The sequence below is a fragment of the Littorina saxatilis genome, linkage group LG10, assembly GCF_037325665.1.
Source record: "Littorina saxatilis isolate snail1 linkage group LG10, US_GU_Lsax_2.0, whole genome shotgun sequence".
In the NCBI taxonomy this organism is placed as follows: Eukaryota; Metazoa; Mollusca; class Gastropoda; order Littorinimorpha; family Littorinidae; genus Littorina; species Littorina saxatilis.
The window spans coordinates 1946997-1960265 of record NC_090254.1 but is presented as its reverse complement, the minus strand read 5'-3'; the positions used below and the strand labels follow the sequence as shown (position 1 = coordinate 1960265).

At 45.4% G+C, this 13269-nt stretch overlaps 1 protein-coding gene across 1 annotated transcript in view; it reads right to left on the bottom strand.

The window, feature by feature from the left end:
- Positions 1 to 13269, bottom strand: part of LOC138977933 (protein ELYS-like) — a 44817-nt gene that overhangs the window by 16906 nt on the left and 14642 nt on the right. Inside the window, exons 15-25 of the mRNA XM_070350543.1 lie at positions 13044 to 13169; positions 12118 to 12208; positions 11353 to 11442; positions 9732 to 9872; positions 9019 to 9123; positions 8584 to 8674; positions 7747 to 7885; positions 5141 to 5251; positions 3500 to 3601; positions 2921 to 3111; positions 1847 to 1941 (exon numbers count right to left, since the gene is read on the bottom strand). Coding sequence (XP_070206644.1) covers positions 1847 to 1941; positions 2921 to 3111; positions 3500 to 3601; positions 5141 to 5251; positions 7747 to 7885; positions 8584 to 8674; positions 9019 to 9123; positions 9732 to 9872; positions 11353 to 11442; positions 12118 to 12208; positions 13044 to 13169 — 1282 coding nt within the window. The remainder of the gene's footprint in view (positions 1 to 1846; positions 1942 to 2920; positions 3112 to 3499; positions 3602 to 5140; positions 5252 to 7746; positions 7886 to 8583; positions 8675 to 9018; positions 9124 to 9731; positions 9873 to 11352; positions 11443 to 12117; positions 12209 to 13043; positions 13170 to 13269) is intronic.

Below are 13269 nucleotides of genomic sequence, written 5' to 3'. Positions count from 1 at the left end.
GAGATACAATATCAATGAAACGAACCAAGATATCTCTTCTTGAACTAAAAATGAAAGTGAAATCTCTGTCGTCAAAAGCAAAGCAGCGTTCGAGAAGACGTCATAAATGCGAATAATGGCGTCACAAAAAAGCTCTGTCACTTCTCATGAGTGTCTCCCGAGGAACTGACAAAGAATGTCAAGAATAAAGTTTGTCTCTGTGACTTAGTCATATCAGCAGATGAAAATGACTCGTAAGGTCCCCGCCAGACTGTGCTTGTATTCGTGTCATATCTCATTAACAACTGACTGTCCATCTGTACCACTGCTTTTCTATTGCTTCTTCCAAAATCAACACAAGGTAAGTCAATCCAACTCAAAGCTCTCTCTCCGCCATTGCTGATTTTTTTACTTTCTACAGACCTGTTTACCCCTAAAACATTGCATGTGTATTTTCTGGGAGCAAAATGAGGCAAATGTGTAGTTTTGTAATTGAATGTGTAGAATTTCTCGTCGACCTATCACAACAACAAGAACAATGATTGCTACTTTTTACCACATGTCAAGGGCGGATCAATTCACTTTGGAGGGGGGGGGTTACAAAATGACTGCGAAGATACAAGTTGACGGCGCCGAAGGCGCCGAAGGCGCCGAAGGCGCCTAAGCCTCTAGGGGGGTCCGGGGGCATGCCCCCCCGAAAATGTTTTTTTATCCAAAGAAGCAAAATAGAGCTATCTGGTGCATCCTGAGCCAATAAATTACCTCTTTTTTGGGGGGGTGGGGGGGGGGGGGTTACGTAACCCGTGTAACCCCCCCCCCCCCCCCCCCCCAGATCCGCCCTTGCATGTATTGATTGACTGACGGAAAAATGGGAATTGCAGACAGTGCAATGAGCATGACGTTTTCCTTTCCGCGAAGAGACAAGGCATGGGTAGTCCTGATGATATTTTGGCAGAAAGACTTGGTTCGGCGCATTGCTCGTCTTTTTCTTTTTGGTCGGTGGCCTTTCGGAGTCATTTTCTTCACAGTTCTCATCTTCACTTTCGTGTGCTCTGCGTTCAGTCATTGTGTCGAAACGCCCGCATGGTTTGGCAGTAACGCGTTCAGTTGTGCCCGGCATTTGCTTGGAGAAGCCTATTCGGCGTTAACAAGCCACAACGCAACGCCCGCGGGCGCTTTACGCGCTGCACGCAGCAAACGACTGCTGGCCGAAAACATGGATTGGAAAATGGATCGGTCAAGGGAGATGAAGAAAATTACGGATTGTGATATGCGTAGCCGAAACAATACCGTTTGCGTGCAGGGACGGGGCGGTGTGAGAGCACAACGGGACAAGGAACAGGTGTAAACAGAAAAGACGAAAAAAAAAAAAATTTTAATTTTTAAAAAAAATTTTTTTAATACCGTTTGCGTAGAAAACGACAGACTTGCGTAGTTGCGTAGTATATTATTCAAATTCGTAGTTTACTACACTCAATGTGTAGTGTAAACAGGTCTGTTTCTAGCTGTATATATTGTTGTCGAATGTCTATACATTACTTTCAAATTTCCTGTGCACCTGCACACTGATTTACCATTGTAAAGTTTCATTTCCTCAGTAGCAATTTTAAAGGATATCTATGCACTGTACACACTCAAAGGCTCAGCTCTTTCCTACAAAGCCATACATCCCCTATGCACATTTTCACTTATACAATCCCCAGACGACAAGAGAGAATCAGAGTAAAGAGAGAGGGGACTCACAGTGGTGACACTGGTGGAAGGTGTGTGTGTGTGTGTGTGTGTGTGTGTGTGTGTGTGTGTGTGTATGCGTGCATGTGTGTGTGTGTGCACGCGTGTGCAAGGTGGGTGTAGAGAGGGGACTTACAGTGGTGACACTGGTGGAAGATGTGTGTCAGCATGGCCTCCTGGTCCACAGAGCCACAGCTGTGACGGACGTACGCCACCGCCTGCCACACCAACCTGACACAACACAGGTAAACATCAGTCTCCACAGTAAACTGCACTGCTGGTCAGTAGCTATTGCAATCCCTCCACAGTAAACTGCACTGCTGGTCAGTAGCTATTGCAATCCCTATCAAGTAGTCTCCACAGTAAACTGCACTGCTGGTCAGTAGCTATTGGAATCCCTATCAAGTAGTCTCCACAGTAAACTGCACTGCCGGTCAGTAGCTATTGGAATCCCTATCAAGTAGTCTCCACAGTAAACCGCACTGCTGGTCAGTAGCTATTGGAATCCCTATCAAGTAGTCTCCACAGTAAACCGCACTGCTGGTCAGTAGCTATTGGAATCCCTATCAAGTAGTCTCCACAGTAAACTGCACTGCTGGTCAGTAGCTATGGGAATCCCTATCAAGTAGTCTCCACAGTAAACTGCACTGCTGGTCAGTAGCTATTGCAATCCCTATCAAGTAGTCTCCACAGTAAACTGCACTGCTGGTCAGTAGCTATTGCAATCCCTATCAAGTAGTCTCCACAGTAAACTGCACTGCTGGTCAGTAGCTATTGCAATCCCTATCAAGTAGTCTCCACAGTAAACTGCACTGCTGGTCAGTAGCTATTGGAATCCCTCCACAGTAAACTGCACTGCTGGTCAGTAGCTATTGCAATCCCTATCAAGTAGTCTCCACAGTAAACTGCACTGCTGGTCAGTAGCTATTGCAATCCCTATCAAGTAGTCTAGGCAGTACTTTGTGCATGACAAGGAACACTTGACGTCTTAAACTTCTCATCTTGGCAAGGCGAGTGTAGTACGGTACAATTCATTTCCGAACACTGTACACCTGAGAAAACTATATCGACTAAAGCAAAGACATTAAGCTACATTGCTACGGTTCTCTAAACTCAAAGCCCTGCAGTCTGTTTCTTGCCAATAATACTATTTATCTATTTGTGGAGAATGTGGTGAGCACTGTGCTGTGTGAAATGTGACGTGGATCACCTGTTTGCCACCATGATGGTCAGCCGCATCCTGAGGTCGTCAGGCGTGACGATGGGCGGGTTGCGAGCCGACAGGTACTGACACGCCCCCGAAACCTCCCCATGGTGCATCAGCGCTCGCAGAATACAGCCGTGCTGCCACGCCCCCACCTCATGAAACGAACCGTGACCCAACAGCTCTTTGAGGCCCTCCTACACAGTGCACGCAACATCCATCAGTCAGTAATCAATCAATTCATCATTGCCATGATTTTGATCATGAATCTTACAAGTACCCACACACACACAATCAGAGAGCACGAAAGAGCTAGACATTTTAAGAAACTGTGACCAAAATCTTTTGCAAATTATCAAACATAATTATGTACACTCATGAATACAAAATCTGACTTTCTTTTTCAAGAGTCGAGAACCATCACCATCATTTGAAGATGCATCCATGTTATCACAGAACAAACTCCTGTCCCCCAAAGTAAGGTAAAGAGTAGAGCTTTCAGAATCTACCGTAAAGTTCAAAAGACGGTCCTTGCTTATCACAGAATAGATCCCCCTCCCCCGAAGAAAGGTAGCGAGAGCCTACCTCAAAGTTCATGTGGTCAATGAGCCAGCAGGCGTTCATCTGATGCATCAAGCCCCGGGGCAGCTCGAACGTCTTGCTGAACAGCGGGATCTTCTCTGCAAACTGGACACACGCAAAACATGGTCACTCTCCAACAGTAGGGTGGACACAATGCAAACACTGACACACGAACAGACTATTGTCATCAACTATATCTTTCGAGTCACATATTTGCCAGGATTTACACGTCAAGAGTACAGTCAAGATCATTTAACACGAAAAACCATAAGCCGAAAAAACCCATTACGCGAAACGTGTTGTCAGTCCCAATCATTCCCTTCATAAACCCTACTAAAAAAAACATCATAACGCAAAATAAAACGATCTGAGACTCACGCAAAAAACGTTTACACGAAGCCGATTCTCGGTCTCTTGCGCCACCATACAACCGTTTTGTTCAACTTGTAGCTTCCAAAGCGAGAAGTGTTCACGTGTTTGCACGGCCCATTAACTGTCTGATTTGTTACCTTTTTTTGTTAAAGTTATATCTTTGTTTCAAAGCCCTCTGGGCCCAAAACAATAAAATACTTGACTTGACTTAAAAGAAAGAATGAAATGGTCGACGTAAACTTAGACTTTATCACGAAGTCGGTACAGCTCTCTTGTGGTGTTTGCTTCTTGCGCGTGCATATTCTTCCCGATAATTCCATAATCTCTCACTTTGGAAATTGGAGCAGATGGCACACAAATGTCACGGTGTATCAAGATTCTGAAACCACTTCCGAAAACATTCTACGGCTTACGCGCGTTTGTTCGGTTGGTCAGCACCGATCAACTCTGTTGAAGCGTTTATACTTAAAACGGGTTTGTTTGTTTGCTTAACGCCCAGTCCACCACGAAGGGTAATATTAGGGCGGTGCTGCTTTGACATTGAACGTGCGCCACACACAAGACAGAAGTCGCAGCACAGGCTTCATGTCTCACCCAGTCACATTATTCTGACACCGGACCAACCAGTCCTAGCACTAACCCCATAATGCCAGACGCCAGGCGGAGCAGCCACTAGATTGCCAATTTTAAAGTCTTAGGTATGACCCAGCCGGGGTTCAAACCCACGACCTCCCGCTCACTGGGCGGACGCCTTACCACTAGGCCACCGTGTAGCGGTCTTAAAACGGGTATCTTCTATGCTTTAATCATTTCATCACTTCATTGGCCCGTCAAAACACGGAAAAAAGCGGCTTCCTTTGGAAATAGAGCCTTTTATTCGCTGTCAGAGAAATGAAGCTACCTGAAAGTCAGACTCCTGCGAAGTAAACAACAACAAGACGCGGGCTGTATTCTTACACAAAAGAGTACTTCCGTTCAAACCGAAAGCTGAAACCGAATTGCGTCAGCAGTTCAAACGAGTTTTGCGAACATCGCTGCAAGTAAACCGATTTCAAAATAGTTTGATCATTTTCGTTATCGCGAAAAAACGTTAACTCGAAAAAAAATATTGGTCCCTTTCATTTCGTGTAAAGCGATCTCGACTGTATCTGAACCAAGTCTTTTTGACGCATACCAGACCAGTAATGTCAAAATATACACATTTAATTTTTGGTTACATGTGGGCCTGTGTACTGAGGTGTGGATGATGATAACGAGGCGTGGATGAGGTACCTGTGCCTCGTGGCCGTGTGAGATGGCGGCCATGTCGAAGAGCAGGTAGAGCAAGATGGCGTTCTTCGTGGTCTCCTCCACCCCGTCCAACAGGTAGACAGACAGTGCCGCCTGCACACAGGTAACATGTTACACTTAGCCAAATGAAAGCAAAACTCTACAAATAGCCGAGTTCCCAACGCTGGCCGCACCGTGCTGTGTGTCTGAGACTAAAAACATCACTGCAATGTGCCTGCGGCCGTTATCACCCACACCACCTTGCAACACCAACAAAGGTTTGTTACTGCAGCAGAAGCGCTAATTACCGAGCAATTACATGGGTGAAACCTAAAAAATATAAATTGACTGAAAATTCTGAGGCAGGGGTCCAGGGGCCGCCCAGGCCCTGGCGGGGTACAGGGGTCCAGGGGGGCTGAAAACAAATTTTGACGTTTTATAGGTGATTTTAAGGCCTCTCCTGGGCTCTAAAAAAAAATGTGACACTTTAATGCCTGTCAAAAACCTAAGAGACTGTGATCAGCTTTAAAAATAAAATCTTGGATTTTTATTTTTAGTCCATTCTCACTAGCACTAGAGGTCCATTCCAACTTATACTGCTTAAAAGAGTGTCAGAAAGGTAAAGATAGACTGTGCTGAAGCAAGCAGAGAAATGAGTAATAAGTAACAGCATACCCTATCAAGTCATTGAGCCACAAAAACAATGCCCTTGTACAAAACAACAATGTCACCAAACAAGTCACTCGATCATGCGCTTATTACACATAACGATACACGCTCAAAGACAAACAGAAAATGACAAAACTGATAAGGCCAAAAAAAAAAATAGGTGTGGTTAAGGTAACATAGCCAAAAAAAATAGGGTAGGAAGGTAGGCAATCTTCTTTTTTTTTAAACTTTTTTTTTCTTAATAGCAGAGCAACCAAGCGTGTAGCACTCACAACCGAAGAAGATGCCGCCATTTTTGTCATGGCAAGCGTCTGTTGGGCCTTTTTAGTAGAAGGAGTTATTTCCCTTGCATCGTCTGCATGACGACTCGAGCGCTTTCGCTTTCATTGCGTTTTCTGCACTCGTTTTGTTCTCATTTTTTTGTTGTTGACAAATGTAATAAAAAGTTATAGGGTCGGCCCCTAGAAATAGGGTAGGTCAGGTTACCGTAACCACACCTATTTTTTTTTTTAGGCCTAACACATGAAAAACAGCAGCCATATATCACATACATCATGAACACCTGAAGTTAATGTCTTGTTTATTTGATGACTAACCTGAAAACTACACCAAAGATACGCATTGAAGTTGAACCGAAGATCCAAAGATACGGAGCACGGCCCATTGAAAGAAAGAATGAAATGGTCGACATAAACTTAGACTTTATCACAAAGTCGGTACAGCTTTCTTGTGGTGTTTGCTTCTTGCGCGTGCATATTCTTCCTGATAATTGCATAATCTCTCACTTTGGAGCAGATGGCACACAAATGTCACGGTGTATCAAGATTCTGAAGCCACTTCCTAAAACACTCCTGACGGCTTAAGGCGGAGACAGACGCACAACACAAAACGATGTTTTCGACAAAAACACCATCTTAAAACGTCGGGGAAACATGTTTTTAAAGAGGGGATGTCACACGCGAAACACAGATGAAGCGCGGTGCGTGTTTTCACAGAAATATCGGTCAGTGTCAGCTTGACCCGTCCACCTATCGCCCTGTGTTTGGGTTAAACAACACGGCTGGCAGTGCCCACTGATACGGTCAGTGTCAGCTTCACCTGTCCAGCTACCGCGCTGTGTTTGGGTTTGCAAACAACACGGCTGGCAGCGCCTCTCTTCAATCGTGACAGGCTCCATAGACTCTAGTTAGGATTCATGGGTCCGATACTACCCTGAATCGGTACCACATCTGAGTCGGCCATTTTTTTCTATCTCCGTGGTGCCGGAAACCGAGTCACGTGAGTTGATCGTCCACGTTCATTGGCTAACTACCAAAAGGTGTTTTCAGATTTTAGAGCATGCTCTAAAACCCAAAACACGATGCGAAAACACAAAACAGTGTTTTCTGAAACGCGTTTTGGGGGATGTCACACGGGAAACACGCTCTTTTGTGTTTGTTTTGAAAGAAAACACTGTTTTGTGTTGTGTGTCTGACATGGCCTTTACGCGCGTTTGTTCGGTTGGTCAGCACCGATCAACTCTGTTGAAGCGTTTATACTTAAAACGGGTATCTTCTATGCTTTAATCATTTCATCACTTCATCGGCCCGTCAAAACACGGAAAAAAACGTCTTCCTTTGGAAATAGAGCCTTTTATTCGCTGTCAGAAAAATGACGCGACCCGAAAGTCAGACTCCTGCGAAGTTTTTAACAACAAGACGCAGGCTGTATTCTTACACAAAAGAGTACTTCTGTTCAAACCGAAAGCTGAAACCGAATCGCGTCAGCAGTTCAAAAGAGTTTCGCGAACATCGCTGCAAGTAAACTGATTTCAAAATAATTTTTTGGGGTCAAAATTTTGGACTGACGGAATTTCTGTCACAACATTTGTACAATTGACGGAAATCCGTCAATTGACGGGCTAGTTTCACCCATGCAATTATAAAAGGAAAAAGCCTCACATGTAAGCTTGGCGGGGGGTAGAGTCCAGAGCCACCCTGACTCTTCCAGAGCTGAGTGACGCTGTCCCCTGCACTGTACACCAGAGCGTCGATGAGGATCATCGTGTGGCTATCACTCCCACTGGACGACAGGCCGCCTCTGCAATCACACCAACAGGGAATGGTACGCGAGGGAGCTGAGTGAACGGGACCAATCATATTACAGTGTTGTTCTCAGACCTCGGTCTTTGGCCACTGACGCTTACTTTTTGATTTGACACATTGGTTTGACTCCTGGCTGGTCGACCATCGAATAGTTTTGACATGTGGGAGGTCTTGTGATTGAACACTTTTGATAAGCCATATGAAACCACATGGATGAAAACATATTTCAACTCAGGTCCAAACGAGCCATTTTCTTCAAAGCCTGGGAACAACACCGATGCTGAACATTTCTCTCACATACCCTGCCCCTACAATCATCAACACAAATTGTAGACGCACATTTCCATCAGCAGTAACCCCATCATCCTGGCTGTGTGCACTGGGTGAAACAATTGACAGTGGTCATGCTCAATTGTTCATTGTTCTCAGGCAGAATGAAAACAAAATGTTTTAATTTTACTTTACACATTTGGAGTTGAGACTCGTACACAACCTCTCCACTGAATCTTCACCATGAAATGCATTGACTTCATTGACCAGCTGAGTGTCAGCTTGTTTGTTTTCTGCGCACACCAGAAGTGAGCGGTGTGTTAGTGTTACCTGCGTGAGATAGTGTTACCTGCTTGGGATAGTGTTACCTGTGAGAGATAGTGTTACTTGTGAGAGATAGTGTTACCTGTGTGATCGTGTTACCTGTGAGAGATGAGCTGCCTCTTGTTTGTGAACACCTGGCTGAGTTCAGTGGCTGGGTAGACGTAGTGCCCAGGGCTGCTCTCCTTGCTCTCTGCACACAACACCAAATAGCCATCGTCACTAAGTGCACCGTAGCCTCACGCTTTCACCAACAATAGCCATCGTCACTAAGTGCACCGTAGCCTCACGCTTTCACCAACAATAGCCATCGTCACTAAGTGCACCGTAGCCTCACGCTTTCACCAACAATAGCCATCGTCACTAAGTGCACCGTAGCCTCACGCTTTCACCAACAATAGCCATCGTCACTAACTGCACCGTAGCCTTCAGGCTTTATAAATAACCATTGCACCAAAACTATCTCGCTTTGAACGCTACAAGCTTTGCTGAAGGCACATGGTCTTCAAGGGGTAAAGATCACTTGTTATGACCTACCATCCTGCTCTGGCAGCAAGCCGTTGTGCACGAACCAGAGGGTGACCTTCAGATGGTGGTGCAGCAAGGTGACGACCTTGATGCGATGCTCCAGCTCCACCTGGCCTGAAAACAGACAGGTATTGACAGTGTCATCAAACAGACAGGTATTGACAGCGTCATCAAACAGACAGGTATTGACAGCGTCATCAAACAGACAGGTATTGACAGCGTCATCAAACAGACAGGTATTGACAGTGTCATCAAACAGACAGGTATTGACAGCGTCATCAAACAGACAGGTATTGACAGCGTCATCAAACAGACAGGTAATACAGTCTCATCATCACCGTTTCACACACAAAGATGAGTTGACAACGTGGATTGTGGTCGGCGCTGCACAAAACTTTCTTCATATATAAGTACAGTGGAACCCTCATAGGACCGGTCCGACCCCCACTTTAAGACTTCCCAACTGTCAACACCTGCTTTTCTGACTTGTTGAGGTCTTGAGGGGAGTTACACTGTACACAGCAAACTTGACTGCAGTGTAACAAGTCAAAACATAATCTATCACTATTTTTTTATCTCAGGTGACATCAACTTACCTTGGTCAGTGACAGTCACAGGTGACAACTTACCTTGGTCAGTGACAGGTGAGGCCTGGGTCAGTAACAGGTATAAGACAGTGTTGAGGTGACCCAGACAGTTATACACTACAGGTGACAACTTACCTTGGTCAGTGACAGGTGAGGCCTGGGTCAGTAACAGGTGTAAGACAGTGTTGAGGTGACCCAGACAACACACACAGGTCTGTAACACCTGCATCATGCGCTGGTCGACAGGTGCTCCACTCCAGTTAAACAGAGGCTGACCTGTAACAACACAACACAACATGTTGATATCATATCATCCTGTCAGGTTAACCTCATGCAAATTCGGGCTGCTTTCTCTGTGGGGAAAGCAAGTACCGCGCTAACCATACAGTACCGCGCTAACCATACAGTACCGCGCTAACCATACAGTACCGCGCTAACCATACAGTACCGCGCTAACCACACAGTACCGCGCTAACCATACAGTACCGCGCTACCCATACAGTAACGCGCTACCCATACAGTACCGCGCTAACCATACAGTACCTCACTACCCATACAGTACCGCGCTAACCATACAGTACCGCGCTAACCATACAGTAACGCGCTAACCATACAGTACCACGCTAACCATACAGTAACGCGCTAACCATACAGTAACGCGCTAACCATACAGTACCGCGCTAACCATACAGTACCGCGCTAACCATACAGCACCGCGCTAACTATACAGCACCGCGCTAACCATACAGTACCGCGCTAACCATACAGTACCACGCTAACCATACAGTACCGCGCTAACCATACAGTACCGCGCTAACCATACAGTACAGCGCTAACCATACAGTACCGCGCTAACCATTGTTGTTTTTTTCCTGCATGTGTGTATTCATGTTTCCAAGCCCGTAGACTTTCGCTGTGAACTTCGGATCTTTATCGTGGGCATGCATGCAAACGGGGGTGTTCGGACATGGAGGAGAGTGTGCACAAAGTTGACTCTACAAAATAAATCCCTCGCCGAACTTGGATGTTGAACCCCTACGAATAGCAACAAGTGGTTTCAAGCCAGCACCGCTACTGACTGAGCTATCTCCCCCTGTGTAATGCTGTACAACTCACAGCTGGTGTGTGCACATCTATGTCTGTGACCCTGCCTTTACCTTGCAATGAACAATGCAATACTTTAAACACCTCTTCATGATCTGTAATACATGTACCAACAAGCCACTCAACTCAGCCCTGTATTCTATTTTCATCAAAGCCTGCAAGTGTCAAATTTGACAAACTTGAGCTGTAACCACCCCCCAAGATACCCTGACCACAGTGTCACTCTTCACAATCTACACCCTGCCCATGTATGGACTTCATCAGTCTACACCCTGCCCATGTATGGACTTCATCAGTCTACACCCTGCCCATGTATGGACTTCATCAGTCTACACCCTGCCCATGTATGGACTTCATCAGTCTGCAAGAGTACACAGTTTCAGCTTGAAGTAAGTCGGCATAGCAGTAAAGGCAAACCTTCATTGAGCACAACGTTGTTACCGAAAATTCAGTGTCAAAGCTTCATACTGCGAGCTTCATGGAGCTGACTTCACCCAATCAATGTCAGGCTTAACCAACTCTAACTCTGCTGCCAATGTACACAATCCATCAATGTCAGGCTTAACCAACTCTAACTCTGCTGCCAATGTACACAATCCATCAATGTCTACTGGTGTGTCAAGTACGGCTCAAAGGTCTGCCCAGCACTTACAAGCAGTGTCAACCTGTTGCTTGATGGCGGTGACGCGAGCCCAGGACCACGACAGTAGGAACTGCAGCGTACAGCCCTGGTGGTAGAACTCTGCAACATGACACGCAACAAACACACTCTCGTTACACAACACGTCTTGTAAGCCTACAACAACAAGAGTTAAAGGATCGAGCACTGGAAATAAAAGTGGAAGATGACACACAACACATGAAACCCTAGTGTGTGTGGAAGATGACACACAACACATGAAGCCCTAGTGTGTGTGGAAGATGACACACAACACATGAAGCCCTAGTGTGTCTCCTTTGCCGCCCAATGAGCAGGCTCACAAAACTCCATCAGTGACTCTGTCCAAAAGGCTTGGTCCCACATGCACTTAATCACAATTTAAACACCCAACCCCTTCAAACCATTAGCTCTAATCGTCAACTTCAAGAATGCAAAGAACTGCACTGTCCTGATTGGGACACTTCCCTTTCTTATTGCAATAATCAGTAACACTAATCAGTAACACTAATCAGTAACACTAATCAGTAACACTAATCAGTAAAACTAATCTGTAACAATAATCTGTAACTTTAATCAGTAACACTAATCTGTAACAATAAGCACCACAGGAGATATTTATCAGTTACAGTAAACTGTCATGACATTCCTCAAAAGTCAAATCAGCTGATGAAAGTCCAGCCTCCAAGAAAAATTTGCTACTAGTAAACTAAAAAGGGCAGGAAGATAGCCAGGTCTGAAAGGCAGAGTGTGGCGTACCTCCATCAGCCCAGCTGCGCACACAGGCGGCAATGAAGCGGATCTTGCCTTGCTCCAGCGCCAGGGTCAGTAGAGACATTCGCTGCTGCTCCTGTAACAAGCCATTCTTCACATGCAACGAATGTTATTACATCTCACATCATCAGCATGATGCTACATCAGTACACAATCTCGAAACCCTACAACAATGGTCCGTTTTCCAAGCACTGGACAAATTGGAATCAAAATACAAAATGACTTTAGCATAGAGGTTTTGGAAAGAACTACAGTGTATTGTTCCATGAACATGATAGAACTCACAGCATGTGAACGTTACTTTCCAAATTGGCACCAAAACACAACCAACTTTTGCGTTGTGGAGGATTTGGAAACAACTACAGAGAAACATTTGATGAATATGATAGAACTGAGAGCACGTGAACAATGCTCTCCCATGTGTTATCTTATAGCCAGACCTGGGAACCCCTGTTTTGCACTTGGAGTATTCTCCAACAAACTTGGTGGATTTTCAGAAAAATGAGTGTACGGCGTACAGTGTACCCCACACATCTTTTGAGGATTCAAACATGCTTCACACGCGTCCGTCGCAGCATTAACTTAAGTCTACCAATACGCATCCTTCTTTTAATGTTTACTGACAAAAACTGTAATCACGTGTCAAAATACTGGATCAGCTTCGGGATGCGCTTGTGAAGAAAAGTAGTCTATGACTTTTTTCTCGTCTTATTTTTTCTTACACTGACCGTACTGATCGTATTCTAGACAATCATGCATACAAAATACGGCAAAATGGTATGGGTTCCCAGGTCTGTATACCCAATCAGTTGCTTTGTTCAAATGCCTCCAGTAGACATGTGTAGTTATGAAGGTTTACAGTGTACAGGACAGGTCAAGTTGCCAGTTTCACACCCAGCCCCGAAAGCTACCTCAGCGGTGGATGTGGATGAGGTATCGACAGTGCGTGCCAGCAGACCGGCCTGAATACAGCGGTGGTACAGGTCGAAGGGTTTCAGCAGACACAGAGGGCCGCTCGACTCCACTGACGCCAGCACCTGTCAGCACAGACAGACACACACTTTCTCTTATCACCTTTGTACACACACATCTAAACACCAACATGTCTCTTGTGCGTTTTCTCTCAGCTGGAACGAC